This window comes from Bubalus bubalis, chromosome 3 (genome assembly GCF_019923935.1).
Source record: "Bubalus bubalis isolate 160015118507 breed Murrah chromosome 3, NDDB_SH_1, whole genome shotgun sequence".
Taxonomy (NCBI): Eukaryota; Metazoa; Chordata; class Mammalia; order Artiodactyla; family Bovidae; genus Bubalus; species Bubalus bubalis.
The window spans coordinates 126357010-126374692 of record NC_059159.1 but is presented as its reverse complement, the minus strand read 5'-3'; the positions used below and the strand labels follow the sequence as shown (position 1 = coordinate 126374692).

At 42.3% G+C, this 17683-nt stretch overlaps 1 protein-coding gene and 1 pseudogene across 1 annotated transcript; both read left to right on the top strand.

The window, feature by feature from the left end:
* Positions 1-4168: 4168 nt before the first annotated feature.
* On the top strand, positions 4169-6728 carry LOC102395874 (dolichyl-diphosphooligosaccharide--protein glycosyltransferase subunit 1-like). Its single transcript, XM_044938409.2, has one exon. It carries the CDS (start codon positions 4601-4603, stop codon positions 6425-6427), a length of 1827 nt encoding a protein of 608 aa, XP_044794344.2. The 5' UTR covers positions 4169-4600; the 3' UTR covers positions 6428-6728.
* Positions 6729-9933: 3205 nt separating this feature from the next.
* Positions 9934-11024, top strand: LOC112583925 (annotated as a pseudogene).
* Positions 11025-17683: the final 6659 nt, after the last annotated feature.

The window sequence follows — 17683 nt, the reverse complement described above, 5'->3', positions numbered from 1 at the left end:
GCCAGCTGCCACATCATAAAGACACTCAGGCAGCCCATGGAGATCACTGCCCATCCCCACCATGGGGGAATAGAGGCCTCCAGCCACCAACCACAGGAGACAGCCTGGAAGAGGATTCCAGTGCCAGTCAAGTCTTGAGATGCAGCTTTGCCAGAGTCTCCCAGTTAAGCTGCTCCCATATTCCTGACCCTCTGAAACTGGATGAGAACTTAAATGTTCACTGTTATAAATTGCTATGTTTAGAGGTGGTTTACTCCCCAGCAATAGATAACTAATAGAAGCCTTCATTTTCAAGATGCTAGGAACTGATGGTTGAGTAGTTTTTACTTCAGCATACTTTTACATATATCCTGTAAGTTTCTTAAGACAAGCTTTAATTCCTTTTCATTATTGAGGAATTTGAGTCATATGCTTTGGTGGAGAAAGTATTTTATTTGGAATCAAAAGATGCCATTTATTAGCTGCGTAATTCTGCAGATCACTTAATTTCTCTGAGCTTGTCTTTCCTTTTAGACAAAATGTAGATTACCACAATACCCCTTGTCTTAATGTTTATTGTAGGGATTAGATTATGAATACAGTGGATCAACTCTAAAGTGCTATTGAAATGCTAATTTTAATAGATGATAGAATTAATCACCTTTCACCTATGATAAGTCAATCAAGGTCACATAGCTAGTCGGTTGCAGAATAGGAACTTGCACCAAAGTCTCCTAATAGTAGCTAAGGACAGGGCTTACATAATTTGGCACAAGCCACCTTTACTATATGAGCCTCAATTTTCCCATAAGTAAAATGAATAAAATGAACCAAGTGATACAGGGTTAACAGTCATTGATCAAAACCTAAGGAAAGAATGCTTGTCCAGATGTCTAAGTCTCCAGAGAGCCAGGGTGAGGTGTGTATCTGACATCCCTGGGGTTTCAGGGCCTGGCTAGGCTGAGAGCTGAGGCGGGAGGAAGCTTTGTGATGTGCTCAGAGTAGGTGGCAGCCTTGGTGTCATGCAGAGGCACCTTGGTGTCGTGCAGAGGTTGTTGATACCACTGCCAGAGAAGATGGGGCTCATTCTTCAACTTGTGCTGCCAGCCCCACAAGCCCCTGCAATAACATCCTATCCTTTGTCACTTCAAACCCATATACTTCAGATCTGTGCTGGTGCCAGGAGAATTCACAATGAATTCAGTCTCCATTCATTCAGGAAATCATGGCTTTGGAGCTTCTATAGAAGACAACAAGCATCACATTTCAAATCAGGCTGAGAAGGTCAGGATTCAAGTTAGTGTTTGGAGTTGTATAAGACAGGTAATAATACTGTTAACTAAAGTTTGTATAGCACTTTAAAGTTTACAAAGCACACACTATATATGTTCTCTTTCGAAGTTCATTATCCTCATTTTCAACTAAGAAACTAAGCCTCAGGGGGATTAGATAATTCATGGCAGAATCAACTTGAACTTTGGTGAAAGTTTTCCAAATTGTATCCTCTTTCCACTGGATACTCTTGTACCTGTCAATACTGTTTCCTATTTCCCACAGTGGTGATTTTGTTATTGTTACTGGCCTTGTCCTTCAAGAGTAAAAGCTCCTCAAAAGCAGACAAAAAGAAAGATATGATTATGATAACACATCATGAGGGAGAAGATTTATAATCTGAGATGCCTGACAAGTGAGTGAGTGCACACTGTGCCACACTAGTCTGTATACCACTAAACATCTCTGTGAATGTGGAAAATTGATGCCTGATTCCTGTAAATACATGACTTTGTGGTTGGAGAATCAAGGGCCTCTTTGTAGGAGCCAAAAGAACTGGGTTTTCTCTTTCTTTCCTAAATGCTGATGCTACTATGGCATCCCTGGTTTTGGGTGGGGCAATGTGGAACAAGCTAAGGAAGGATAGAAGGTCAGGAATAGGTAAGAGTTGACCCAGGGCTGAGATCACTGACTGGAGAGGTAGCTGCTACAGCAGACAATGCTTGGGGGGTTGGAAAAAGGCAGATCTGATGGAAATCCAGTTCTACCTCTGGAGGGCCATGTGGCTTTGGGCAAGTCACAACACCTTCTCTGTTCCTTGTTTTCACAACAAAAAATCAGTGACAGTACTGTTGCCTATTCTGGGTACCTATTTGTTTTGACTGTCCTATGAGATCTCATGCTATTGGATAGGGCATTAGGGCAGAGGTTGGCAAACTATAGGCTGTGAGCTAAATCCAGCCTAATGCCTGTTTTTGTAATACAGCATGAGCAAAGAATGCTTTTACATTTTACACTTTTAAGTAGCTGTAAAAATATCATACACACAGAGGAAACCAGAATTGGAAGAGACACATGTACCCCCAATGTTCATCACAGCACTGTTTACAGTAGATAGGACATGGAAGCAACCTAGATGTCCACCGGCATATGAATGGATAAGAAAGCTGTGGTACATATACACAATGGAATATTATCAGCTATTAAAAAGAACGCATGCCAGTCCAGGTTCATTGCATGATACAGGATGCTTGGGGCTGGTGCACTGGGATGACCCAGAGGGAGGTGGGAGGGGGGTTCAGGATGGGGAACACATGTATACCCATGGCGGATTCATGTTGATGTATGGCAAAACCGATACAATATTGTAATTTCTTGCTTGCTAAGTCGCTTCAGTTGTGTCCAACTCTGTGTGACCCCATAGACGGCAGCCCACCAGGCTCCCCCGCCCCTGGGATTCTCCAGGCAAGAACACTGGAGGGGGTTGCCATTTCCTTCTCCAAATATTGTAATTAGCCTCCAATTAAAATAAATAAATTTATATTTAAAAAAAAGAACGCATTTGAATCAGTTCTAATGAGGTGGATGAAACTGGAGCCTATTATACACAGTGAAGTAAATCGGAAAGAAAATCACCAATACAGTATATTAACGCATATATATGGAATTTAGAAAGATGGTAATGATGACCCTATATGCAGGACAGCAAAAGAGACACAGATGTAAAGAACAGACTTTTGGGCTCTGTGGGAGAAGGCGAGGGTGGGATGATTTGAGAGAATAGCATTGAAACATGTATATTTCCATATGTGAAATAGATCACCAGTCCAAGTTCGATGCATGAAACAGGCTGGTGCACTGGGACAACCCTGAGGGATGGGATGGGGAGGGATATGGGAGGGGGTTTAGGATGGGGGCCACATGTACACCCATGGCTAATTCATGTCAATGTATGGCAAAAACCACTACAATATTGTAAAGTAATTAGCCTCCAATTAAAATAAATAAAATAAAAAACAAACAAACAGGGAGAGTAGTAAAATTGTTACCAACCTGAAACTATTTTTAAGCAAATAAAAAAGCAAGTAGCAGGAAAAAAAAAAGAACTGTATTTTGTGATACATGAAAATTTTATAAAATTAAATTATATGCAAATTTAATTGTAATTATATAACATTTGTAAATGTAATTCTATATTATAATATGTAAATGTTATATATGTTATATTGTAACATGTTTGTTATATAATTTATTTAAATGTAAATTTATTTACATATATACATATGTGTAGATATAAATATGTTTATACATAAATATAAAATTAAGTTTTGATATTCTAAAAATGTTTTGCTAGACTACAGTCATGCTTATTAACAGACTATCATTGTCTACACTATTTTCATGGTACAATAGCAGAATTGAGTAGTTGTAACAGAGATCATATGATCTGTAAGCCTAAAATAGTTACCGTAAGGCCCTTTACAGAAAAAATTGTCTGACCCTGCTTTTACAAGGCTTATAGTTCTCATATAACACTGTGGGGTAAGCAGATAAGTGGTGTTTCTCTTTTCTACAGGTAAGAAAAGAGGCTTTGAGATAAAAAGTGAATCAATTAACGCCACATAGCTTTAAAAAAAAAAAAAGGGAATTTATACTGGATCCCAAACTGCAAGTGACATTGTCTTAATCCCTACCCAAGTTTGTGGACTTTGGTTAAACAGTACACAAATAATGGATCAAGTGGTGTCAGGGAGATTAGCAAATAGGTTATAAAGCCAAAGCAAGGGAGAACAGTTTATAAATGCAGGAACCCAAACATCTGTGCCACTAGAGTAAACATTCTTGTGCTTTCAAAACATACAAGAGGCAATGTGGTTAGTAACAAGCATAAAGGAAACCTTCCAACTCACCAGTGAGTAAAGAAATACAAGAAAATTTTAATGAGATACTACTATACATTCTAAATTAGCAAAAATGTTAGATAATCATGTCTGATAGAGGTGATGTGCTAAAACTGGAATAGTTACTTACATATTGCTTATAGTAACGTAGTCATTACAGATACCTCAACCCTAACCCTAACCCCATTTTTATGTATCACTGATTCTTGTTGATGTATAACAGAAAACCACAAAATTCTGTAGAGCAATTATCCTTCAATTAAAAAAATAAATTTAAAAAGCAGACACTATTATTGCAAAGAAAAAAAAAAACAACAACTTAACCTCATTAAATACTAACTGTGCCCCTGGACGCCGCCATCTTGGGGAACTGAGTGGTCCAATGAGGGGCTGCCCTGTGGGGAACGCAGGGCACGCACACGCAGGCAGGGCTCAACTAGGTCACGGCTATGGAGGCGCCTGCAGTCCACCTGCTGCCGTTGCTGCTGCTGTTTGCGGCCTGGGCCCCGGAGCCAGGCAGCACCTCTGCGGAGGCTCCGCCTCTGGTCAACGAAGAGGTGAGGCGCACGGTGGACCTGAGCAGCCACCTGGCCAAGGTGACAGCCGAGGTGGTCCTGGCTCATGCGGGCAGTGACTCCTCGCCCCGCGCTGCCTCCTTCCTGGTAGCGGTGGAGCCCGAGTTCGAGGCCCAGCTGGCACACCTCGGCGTGCAGGTGACGGGAGTGGATGAGGAAACCAACAGTCTGGAAGTACAGGAGACCAAAATTAACGGTAAAAGCGGGAGATTCTTCACAGTCCAACTCCCAGTTGCTCTTGATCCTGGGGCCGAGGTTTCAGTCATTGTGGAAGCCGTTTATACCCACGCGATTCAGCCGTATCCAATCCAGATCACCCAGTCTCAGAAACAGTTTGTGGTGTTTGAGGGGAACCATTATTTCTACTCTCCCTACCCGACCAAGACGCAAACCATGCGTGTGAAGCTCGCCTCCCCAAACGTGGAGAGCTATACCAAATTGGGCAACCCCATGCGCCACGAGAATCTCCTGGATTATGGCCCTTTCCATGACATCCCTGCCTATAGTCAGGATAGTTTTAAAGTACATTCTGAGAACAACAGCCCTTTCCTGACCGTCACCAGCATGACCCGAGTCATCGAGGTCTCCCACTGGGGTAATATTGCTGTGGAAGAAAACGTGAACCTGAAGCACACGGGGGCTGTGCTGAAGGGGTCTTTTTCGCGTTATGATTATGACAAATGGGTAGATAGTGGCATCTCCTCCATCCGTTCCTTTAAGACCATCCTTCCTGCCTCTGCCCAGGATGTTTATTACCGGGATGAGATTGGCAGCATTTACACCAGACACCTCCTTATTTTGGATGACTCGGTGGAGATGGAAATGAAGCCTCGTTTCCCTCTCTTTGGCGGGTGGAAGACTCATTACATCATTGGCTACAACCTCCCAAGCTATGAGTACCTCTATAATTTGGGAGACCAGTATGTGTTGAAGATGAGGCTTGTGGACCACGTGTTTGATAAACAAGTGATAGACTCTCTGACTGTGAAGATCATCCTCCCTGAAGGGGCCAGGAACATCCAGGTGGACAGTCCCTATGAGATCAGCCGAGCCCCCGACGAGCTATACTATACCTACCTGGACACATTTGGCCACCCTGTGATCGTGGCCCACAAGAAAAACCTGGTGGAACAGCATATTCAGGACATCGTGGTGCACTACACCTTCAGCAAGGTGCTCATGCTACAGGAGCCCCTGCTGTTGGTGGCCGCCTTCTCCATTCTGTTCTTCACCGTCGTCATCTATGTCAGGCTGGACTTATCCATCACAAAGGATCCAGCTGCAGAAGCCAGGATGAAGGTGGCTTGCATAACAGAGCAGGTCTTGACCCTGGTCAGCAAGAGACTAGGTCTCTACCATCACTTTAACAAGACAGTCAGTAGATACAAACAGTCCCGGGATGTGTCCACCCTCAACAGTGGCAAGAAGAACCTGGAGATGGAGCACAAGGCTTTGACCAGCGAGGTGGCACTGCTGCAGGCCAGACTGAAGACCGAGGGCTCCAACCTGTGTGACAAAGTGAGCGAAATGCAAAAACTGGACGCGCAGGTCAAGCAGCTGGTCCTGAAGTCAGCAGTGGAGGCCGAGTGGCTGGTGGCTGGCAAGCTCAAGAAAGACATGTACATCGAGAATAAGAAGCTCATTTCGGGAAAGCAACAGGAGCTGGTCAGCAAGATTGAACACATCCTGGATACCCTGTAGCCCTCCAGAGGGCAGGGTGGGCAGTGAACATGGAGGCCAGCAGATTATGGCTTCTGTATTTTGCAAAAGGTCTTCAAGGAAGAGAGAAGCTAGGCCTTGCCTCAAGCAACACAAGAAGCTTAGTTTTTGTCCCTAAAATGTTCTTAAAAAAACAAAACAAACAAACAAACAAACAAACAAAACACCTAGATATCATTTAAAACAAAATATCTTTGAATTTTGAACAAAAAGTTTTTGAGTTGGCTTTGTTTGTTCTGAAGCCTAGGATATTCTTTTCACCTCAAGCCCCTTGTTTTGCACCCTTCTAATTCCTGAGATTTGGGTATTTTACAAGCATGTGTATGTTTTTTAAAGCACACATGACCAAATGAAAATAAAGCTAAGGCTGTAAAAAAAAAAAAATACTCTGTATTGAGTCTTTGAAAGCTCTTATTCTTTGATTCATTGATTCCATTTCTGAACATCTAATCTTGAAAGTAATTCTAAATTCAGAGAAAAGGCGTTCATAATAGTATTGTTTAGCATCAATCTGGAAGTAAATAAGTGTCCCAGAATAGCTGATTAACTAAATTGTGGTATATCAACCTGATGGACTACTATGCAGCCACTCGACCACTAAAGACTAGATAGCAAGGCAGAAATAAAATTTTATAATGTGAAGTTCAAAAAGCACAATACAACTTCTAATTTTTCTATGGTTTTTGCTATGAACAGTTATGTCTGTACTAGTACAAGGAGCAGTGAAAACAGGTGATTTCTTAAGGTGCTAGCACTCCAAATCCATTGTTGTTACAGCATTGACTAGATGATAAAAGAACTGGAGGTCTTGTCTCCCCTCCAAGAGATTAGATCTGAGTTGTCTCAGTCACTATGTTGGTGGTTGTGCTTATACTGAGGCCTTATGCTTCTCTATACCTTAGGTCAGGGTAGTGTCCAGAACCGGGGGCCAGGCTGAGCCCAAAGGTAGGGTTGAGGAGGCATTCCTGCCAGGGTTAGACAAGTAAAGGAAGAGGGGGCCAGGAGGCGGTCATGTCTCTGTCAGCAGATATTCATGGAGATGTCTCAGTTTGGGGGTTGCATTGTCTTAGAAAGGTTCTGGACTTAGAGTCAAATTTTTGCAACTCAAGACCTGACCTTGAGGCTCGCTCAGGCATGAGGAAATGTGGTCCAGCACCCAAATATAGAGGAAGGACTCTGTGTCTCACTCTCTGTTGGGCACCAAGAAGACAGGCAGAAATCAAACTCAGCTTTGTTCCTGAGGCGCCCCAGCAGGGAACAGCTACAGTACCTGGTATACTGCAGGCAAAAGGAGTATTGAACTCACTAAAAATGCTCAGAGGAGAAGAGCCCTCTAGCACAGTTTGAACATCTCTGCTTTTTTGAGACTCTCCAGTTAGCTTAATTGATGATAATTTCTGCACTGATTGAACAATAATGTTTATTCTCTGTTCACATCTAGCTTTTCATTGTGTATTTTAATCACAGCCTTATAGAACGTTGTATATGGAAAGCCCTGTGAGGATATTTTGCATCTTTCCAGGGTGAAAAGTCCCCATAGCTCTTCTCTCATGTTTTCTTACACTAGATTGCATTTTCCCATCTTGAAAATCCTGTCTGAACATAGAATAACTCTTGGGTTCACATTTTCCCTGACTTCAGTAATTTATCTTTCTACTTCCACTAAGGGTCATTGGTACCATCTTCTCTACCTCTTCTTCCCCTTAAGCCCCACTCTGAACTTGCCCAGTGAGATGGTAGCAGGGTTTTTGCTCTTTAGGAGGTATCGGGACAGAGGAGATAGACGTGTTATCCAAAAACACCAGGGGAAGCAGAGAGTGTGAGACTTGGAAGATGGGTAGGATTTAGGCGGGAGAATAAGGGGCTTATTTGGGGACCTCTCAGTGGCTGTTTGGAATTAACCCAGGAGTTGTATCATTTCCATTTTCTGGCAATATGGAGCATGGTATGAGAAATGGGATTTATCTTGGTAGATACCCTAGGAGAAAAACAGGTCATCTATGCGGATGCTGCAGGGTTTCCCTCTTTGGGCCTGTGAATGGCACAGTGGCTCCTGGAAACCTCAGGACTTGGTTAACAAGTTATTAGGAAATACGAACAATCCCAGTAAAAGTAGCAGTAAAGCTGCTGCTGCTGCTAAGTCACTTCAGTCATGTCCAACTCTGTGTGATCCCCGAGACGGCAGCCCACCAGGCTCCGCCATCCCTGGGATTCTCAAGACAAGAACAATGGAGTGGGTTGCCATTTCCTTCTCCAGTGAATGAAAGTGAAAAATGAAAGTAAAGTCACTCAGTCGTGTCCTCAGCGACCCCATGGACTGCAGCCTACCAGGCCCCTCCGTCCATGGGATTTTCCAGGCAAGAGTACTGGAGTGGGGTGCCATTGCCTTCTCCAGCAGTAAAGCTAGATGCTCCTTAAACAGATTCTTCACATTTCTGTAGTATAATCATCATTGTAATGATTATTATCTATTGAGTGCCTATGTGAGATATTAGTCTCCATTTTATACGTGAGAGAACTGAGGCTCTCAGAGTTAAGAGACTTGCCCAGGATCATACACCTAGTAAGGGTTGTTGGTAGAATTCAAACCCAGGCCCATCGTATCTCAAAGCCTGCGCTACTCTTTTGCCTCTAGACATGTGTAAACTGACAAGGTGTTGAGGATGGCTCGGTTTAACCACTTACCAGGTGCTTTTCTCCAGGGACTGAGAAGGAATGCGATGTGCCATGGGGCATTTTAAGAAATTACCTATGTGGTGGACCACTAGCACACTAAGACTTTCAGCTGCAGTGAAGGAAGGCCCAGATTCACCTTCTGTGAAACTAAAACAGGTCACTAGGCCAGGTCTCTCAGGAGTAAGTTATCAGGAGAAGAGATGGGAACATTGATTCTGTCAGTGGAAAAATACAGCTGCTAACAGCTGCAGAGATGTTGCTAGGAGAATAGCAGTTTACTTCTGAACAGTTCTTTGTAGTTTATGGAACTCCTTCCCTTTCATCATTTCATGATCATTGTATTCCATCCCTGGTTAATGGGGTAATAATCTCTCTTCTACAAACCTCTACATCAAATAGAGACTCAGTGTTAGTCACCCAGTCATGGCCAACTCTTTGCAACCCCATGGACTGAAGCCCGCTAGGCTCCTCTCTCCACGGAATTCTCTAGGCAAGAGTACTGGAGTGAGTTATCGTTCCCTTCTCCAGGGGAACTTCCTGACCCAGGGATCGAACCCGGGTTCCCACACTGCAGGCAGATTCTTTACCATCTGAGCCACCAGGGAAGCCCATAGAGGCTCAGAGATGCTACCTAATTTTCCGTAGGTAGCACAGCTTGTTAGCAATGCCATTTGCATTCAAGTTCTCAAAAGCCATCCTTCCCACTCCACCCTCCTTTCCATTGTATTTCTAAAGTGATTGATGGTAACAGGGTGGCTGGCGGCAGTGGCGGCTCCGGCAGCTTGGGATTGAATGCAAGTAACAGGATCACCATGATTCTTCTGAGGCTCCTCAGGTCCACTGTCATTCAGTCTGCAGTCTCAGTCTCTCTGAGGAGGAACACAGGTGTTACAGCAGTGGCATCTAATAAGGAACTTGATCTGTACGGTAATTCTTCATGGACAAGATCAGAGAACATAGAACTAGGTGACAGACATCTGGAGGACCTGTTGATGCTGACCCAGAGTATCAGCAAGAACTGGACAGGGAGCTTTTTAAGCTTGACCAAATATATGGTAAAGGAGACATGAACACTTTCCCTAACTTCACATTTGAAGACCCCAAGTGCAAAGTTGTTGAGAAACCACAGTCCTGAATAAATAATGTAAAATTTTCCTGGTAATTTTTGCTGGATTAGTTGTACAATGTATGGGTCAGAAGTAACAATAAACATACATTTCACAGCTGTTAAAAAAAAAGTGATTGATGGGAGAACCCAAGATGATGCTTGTCGGGAGGAATTGTGTGAAGTGTAAAGAATGAGATGAAACAAACAAAGTAATTAAGACCAAATATCAGATTCAGTAAGGAAACAGCAGGCTCAAAGGAGTTCTTCCTGAGGACAGCATGCCAGAATGGGCTTAGGTGTGTCAGCTACAAGTATGGTCCGTAGAGGAAATGAAGAAGTGGGAGGGAAATATGCGGAGAAAGGAGTGGAGGACTCATGTAAAGAATAGGATAGCAAGTCTGCTTCAGGTGGAACCCACTTTGGAGGGACTAAGGAAGGGAGTGGCAGGTTTAACAGAGCAGGGAGGTAAAAGGAGAGGCTGTCTGGAGATCAGGGACTCTGTTCATTTGTGAGGAAAGTAGAGCCTCCCCACAAGTTTTGAAAGATTGAAATTATACCAAAAAAGAGTGAAGCTCAACTGTGTAATAGATATCACATAAAACAGAAAGTGGGGAGTATTCTTAGATAAGACATAAAGGCATCAAAACTGGATGCACTCATTATAATTAAGCTACACGCTTTTTAAGGGACATTATTGGAATGAAAAATTGAATTTAGGGGTCACATCTTTGGAATGCTGTGGGAAGTATTTAGGCTTCCCAGGTGGTGCAGTGGTAATGAAGCCACCTGCCAGTGCAGGAGACAGAAGAGACAGGAGTTCGATCCCTGGGTCAGGAAGATCTCTGGAGGAGGAAATGTCAACCCACTCCAGTATTCTTGCCTGGGAAATCCTATGGACAGAGGAGCCTGGCGGGCTATAGTCCATGGCATCACAGAAGACTTGGACACAAGTCATGCACACACTCAGAGACACGCAGATGGGAAGTATTTACTCCCATGCCTCCTTGTGTCCTCTTCTACTCCTTGCTTGGACTACTGAGGCTGCAAACCAGACTGCCAGCTCTGGCTATTTTTGGATATCAACCAAGTGTCATTTCCTTGACTGTGCCTTCGTTGGATTCCATGCGATGAGTAATATTCATGAATCCTGTTCTAAAGATGCTAATTATTCTTGAAGAGTACTATTATTGGATATCACAAACCTTTTTATAGAAGTAGCCACGTAACACTCGCAATCAGTCCCCAAAGACCCATAAACTGGAATATGTTTCAAAAGTAAATTTGCTTTTCAAATTCTGTGAGAAGTTTAGCAATTTCAGTATCAGGGAGCATTATATGATTCATCTTCAGATTTGTTCTTTAAGACCTCCCAAAATAAATTTGTTACAACTAGTGAATGTAATCATTTAAGAAACTCTTAATTCATAATGATAGTTGGAAGGAGAGTGGTAATTTGATATAGATATTTTATTATTTTTTTACATTTATTTTTAATTGGAGGATAGTTGCTTTACAAAGTTGTGTTGGTTTCTGCAGTACAACGACATGAATCAGCCATAAGTATACATATATTCCCTCCCTCTTAAGCCTCTCTCCCACACACCCCCAAGATCCCACCCCTCAGCCTGGTGCTCTCTGATGATATTTTTTGTAACAGCTTTAATGTCTGTTACTAAGGGTCCACTTTTACTCATTGTGGGCTCTAGGTATTGTGGACTTTATCAGATAAATGGATGACATTATTCTTTAAAGTGTCTTGTATGGGGTTGAGTTCACTACAAACTATAGGTATCAAGAAATATGGGAAGGAGTAAGGACAGATTATAGGGAGCATGTTGCACAGTGTCCAGATCTGGTTGGGAGGCCAAAAAGGAATTGTTAATGGGCCCCAGCCCAGGAGAACTTAGGTTGGGTGTCAGGCTGGGAGTTGTAGTCATGGGGCAAAACCAGCCTCCAAATGGGAGAGGAACAGGAAGGAGGGAGGGCAGGAAAATGCTTTGTATGGGTGGGGAGCTGGGCAGGGTTCTATAGCTTCATGGCCTGCTTTGAAGGATTCTCATCCCCAGGAGTCTTAGACAGAAATCATTTGGACCCAGAGCTTGGTGTTTATATGTGACCAGGAGCTGATATCTATCTGTGTGTAGAAAGCCTTGGAATCGAATTATGTTAGGGGTCCATGGAAAAGCGTCTTATGTTAGGGGCCCATGGAAAAGCGTCTAAAAAATGTTTAAATACAGTCAACCATTCAATATTTCTGTGTTAATCTCACTTGTTAATGTTTTTGGTTGTGTTTATAGAGGTCATAATAAAACAATTTTAGGGCAAAATATTTAGCAGGTGTGTCAGCATGCTGTGGTAAAGAGATCATGAACAGAAAGTCTGGGTTCCAACTCCAGAACCACTGATTGCCATCTGTGGATGGGGGCAGGCACTCTATCTCTATGAGGCTCACATTCTTCACACACACTGGGGGACTGAGAGAATTCACAAAGTAATAGCAGTCATAATCAATGAGCTGTGAAAGGTCCTGCATATATAAGGTAGTGATACTAGTAATAAATGAGTCTGGGATTCAAAATCCTGGCTATAGAATTTACCAGGTCTGTAACCTTTGGCAAGTAAATTAGCATCTCTGAGACTCAGTTTTCTCAACTGTTAAGTGGAAATAATAATCGAACATCTAACTCCTAGGGTCCCTGCAAAAGTTAAATGAAATGGCCCAGAATATGTGCTCAGTAAATGTGACTATGATATACATATAAAAAACACTTTATTGAGGTTTGATTGACATGTAAAAAGCTCTACCCAGGAAACCATCAAGGCTGAAAACATATCCATCCTCTCCTAAAGTTTCCTCCCACTCAGTTTTTATTATTGTTATTATTTTATGGTAAGAATACTTAATATAAGATCTGTGTTGTGCTGTGCTTAGTTGCTCAGTCATGTCTGACTCTTCGTAACCCCATGGACTGCAGCCTGCCAGGCTCCTCTGTCCATGGAGATTCTCCAGGCAAGAATGCTAGAGTATGTTGCCATGCCCTCCTCCAGGGGATCTTCTCAACCCCAGGATCAAACCCAGGTCTCCTGCATTGCAGTTGGATTCTTTATCGACTGAGCCACCAGGAAGCCCATATAAGATCTACCTCCTTAGCAAATTTTAAGTATACAAAAGAATCAGATCAGATCAGATCAGATCAGTTGCTCAGTCATGTCCGACTCTTTGCGACCCCATGAATTGCAGCACGCCAGGCCTCCCTGTCCATCACCAACTCCCAGAGTTCACTCAGACTCACGTCCATCAAGTCAGTGATGCCATCCAGCCATCTCATCCTCTGTCATCCCCTTCTCCTCCTTAACCTCCAGATTTACTTGTATAACTGAAACTTTAAACCCTTTAACTGTCATGTTTTCATTTCCTTCTCTTCCCAGCTCCTGGCAACCACCATTCTACTCTGCTTCTATGACTGACTATTTTAGGTTCCACATATATGTGATGTCACACAGTATTTGTCTTTCTGTGTCTGGCTTATTTCACTTAGGATAATGTGCTCCAGGTCTATCCATGGTTTTGTGAATGGCTGGATTTCCTTCTTTTTAAAGACTGAATATTATTCCGTTGTGTGTATGTGTGTGTGTGTGTATAAAATATAATATGAGGGCTTCCTGGGTGGCACTGCATGAAACATAGGAGACATGGGTTCAAACCCTGGGCTAAGAAGATTCCTTGGAGAATCTTCCTCAGCAATATTCTTGCCTGGAGAATCCCATGGACAAAAGAGCTTGGCAGGCCACAGTCCATGGGGTCACAAAGAGTCAGACACAACTCTTTACATCATATTATATATACATCACATTTTCTTTACATATTCATTCATCAATAGACACATATGCTATTTCCATATCTTGGCTACTATAAATAATGCTGCAATGAATGTGGAAGTGCAGGTATTTCCCCAAGATCTTGATTTCCATTCCTTTGGGTAAATACCCAAAAGTAAAAGTATTAGATCATTTGGTAGTCCTATTTGTTAATTTTTTGAGAAGACTCCACTCTGTTTTCTATCATGGTATACCAATTTATATTCACACCAATAGTGTACCAGGATTCTCTTTTCTCCATATCCTTGCTAGCATTTATCTTTTTTAAAAAAATAGTCATTCTAATAGGTGTGAGGCTATCTCATCTCACTGTGGTTTTCATTTCCAATCTATGGTTAGTGTTGTTGACCATCTTTTTATGAACCTGGTGGTGATTTGTATGTCTTCTTTGGAAAGATGTCTGTTCAAGCTTTGTTTATTTTTAAATTATGTTATTTGGTATATATATATACATTGTTAAATGATTACCACATCAAGCTCCTTAACACATCCATCACCTATTTTAGTTACCTTTTTCCTTTTTATTCTAGTGAGAGCACTTAGTATTTACTTGCTTAGAAAATTTCAGGTGTACAATACAATGTTATTAAGTATAAACACCATTCTGTATGTTAGAGCCCCAGAATTGATTCATCTTCTAACTGAAAATTTATATCCTTTGACCAACACCTCCCCATTTTCCCCAGCTCCCAGCCTTTGGCAAGTACTATTATACTCCCTGTTTCTATGAATTTTGACTTTTTTAGATTCCACATGTAAATGAGATCATACAGCATTTGTCTTTCTGTGTCTGGTTTATTTCACTTAGTATAATGTCATCTAGACTCATCCATGTTGACACAAGTGGCAGGATTTTGGTCTTTTCTATGTCTGAATAATATCATATATATATATGTAATCACATTATATATTATATATGCAATATATATACCACATTTTCTTTATCCATTCATCTGTCAATGGACACTTGAGTTGTTTCCATATCTTGGCTACTATGAATTATGCTGTAATGAACTTGGGAGTGCAGATGTCTCAAGATATTTATTTCATTTCCTTTGGATATATAACCAGAAGTGGGATTGCTGTATCTTTTTCATCAGTGTTTTATAGTTTTCAGTGTATAGATATTTCACCTCCTTGGATAAGTTTATTCCTAAGTATTTTTTGGGGGGGTGCTATTGTACAAAGGCAATGCCAAAGAATGCTCAAACTACCACACAATTGCACTCATCTCACACGCTAGTAAAGCAATGCTCAAAATTCTCCAAGCCAGGCTTCAGCAATGTGTGAACCGTGAACTTCCTGATGTTCAAGCTGGTTTTAGAAAAGGCAGAGGAACCAGAGATCAAATTGCCAACATCTGCTGGATCATGGAAAAAGCAAGAGAGTTCCAGAAAAACATAGATTTCTGCTTTATTGACTATGCCAAAGCCTTTTACTGTGTGGATCACAATAAACTGTGGAAAATTCTGAAAGAGATGGGAATACCAGACCACCTGATCTGCCTCTTGAGAAATTTGTATGCAGGTCAGGAAGCAACAGATAGAACTGGACATGGAACAACAGACTGGTTCCAAATAGGAAAAGGAGTACGTCAAGGCTGTATATTGTCACCCTGTTTATCTAACTTATATGCAGAGTACATCATGAGAAACGCTGGGCTGGAAAAAGCACAAGCTGGAATCAAGACTGCCGGGAGAAATATCAATAATCTCAGATATGCAGATGACACCACCCTTAAGGCAGAAAGTGAAGAGGAACTAAAAAGCCTCTTGATGAAAGTGAAAGAGGAGAGTGAAAAAGTTGGCTTAAAACTCAACATTCAGAAAACGAAGATCATGGCGTCCGGTCACATCACTTCATGGGAAATAGATGGGGAAACAGTGGAAACAGTGTCAGACTTTATTTTGGGGGGCTCCAAAATCACTGCAGATGGTGACTGCAGCCATGAAATTAAAAGACGCTTACTCCTTGGAAGGAAAGTTATGACCAACCTAGATAGCATATTGAAAAGCAGAGACATTACTTTGCCAACAAAGGTCCGTCTAGTCAAGGCTATGGTTTTTCCAGTGGTCATGTATGGATGTGAGAGTTGGAGTGTGAAGAAGGCTGAGCGCCGAAGAATTGATGCTTTGAACTGTGGTGTTGGAGAAGACTCTTGCGAGTCCCTCGGACTGCAAGGAGATCCAACCAGTCCATTCTAAAGGAGATCAGCCCTGGGATTTCTTTGGAAGGAATGATGCTGAAGCTGAAACTCCAGTACTTTGGCCACCTCATGCGAAGAGTTGACTCATTGGAAAAGACTCTGATGCTGGGAGGGATTGGGGGCAAGAGGAGAAGGGGACGACAGAGGATGAGATGGCTGGATGGCATCACTGACTCGATGGACGTGAGTCTGGGTGAACTCCAGGAGTTGGTGATGGACAGGGAGGCCTGGCGTACTGCGATTCATGGGGTTGCAAAGAGTCGGACACGACTGAGTGACTGAACTGAACTGAACTGAACTGAATGGGTGGGCTAGTATCTCCTTGAGGATTTTTGCGTCAGTGTTCACTAGGGATATTGGCCTGTAATTTTCTTTTCTTGTAAAGTTTTTCGTCTGGCTTTAGTATAATGCTGGCATTGTAAGATGAGTTTGGAAGTGTTCCCTTCTCTTCAAATTTTTGGAAGATTTTGAGAAAGATTGGCATTAATTCCTTAAATGTTTGGTAGAATTCATCAGTGAAGTTGTCTAGTCTCGGACTTAGTTGGGAGGTTTTTGATTACTGATTTAACCTCCTTGCTTTGTTATTGGCCTGTTCAGATTTTCTTTTTCTCTATGATTCAATCTTGGTATCACTAATCACACTCTCTTCATGTGTCTAGGAATTTACCTATTTCTTCTAGGTTACCCAATTTGTTGATGTATAATTGTTCATAGTAGTCTCATGATCCTTTGTATTTCTGTGGAATCAGTTTACTGTTTCATCTTTCACTTATAATTTTAATTATTTGAGTCTTTTTTCTTAGTCTAACTAAAGGTTTGTCAATTTTATCTATTCACAAAACCAACAATAGTTTTGTTGATCTATTCTAGGGCTCTTATTGAAGACTGCAAGCTAGTTAGCAGGATCTGTGGGTGGTTGTCAAGATATGCATGCTGGTTGCTCTGAGCCCCTACACCATTTCTCTGCTTCTAGCTTTTCCCAGGTGAGTCAGCTGAGCCCATCCCCTCGGTATTCTGGGTGGGATGAGATAGAAGTGGGCATCTTGGGCAGTGCCCTGCAAGCCTGGGGAAGCTGGATGCTCACTTCACTTTCACTTTCCCTTGTGGGAAAAACCATGGGCCATGGGGGTCTCTCTTGGCCCTGAACTGTGCCACTTTGGGGAAGGGTTGGCATGCTGCTGCTGTTGCTGCTAAGTAGCTTCAGTTGTGTCCGACTCTGTGTGACCCCATAGACGGCAGCCCACCAGGCCCCGCCGTCCCTGGGATTCTCCAGGCAAGAACACTGGAGTGGGTTAGGGTTGGCATAGATAAAGGAAAATGGCTCTTCTGACACGCAATGCACCATTCTTGGATTTTATGCTCCACCCAG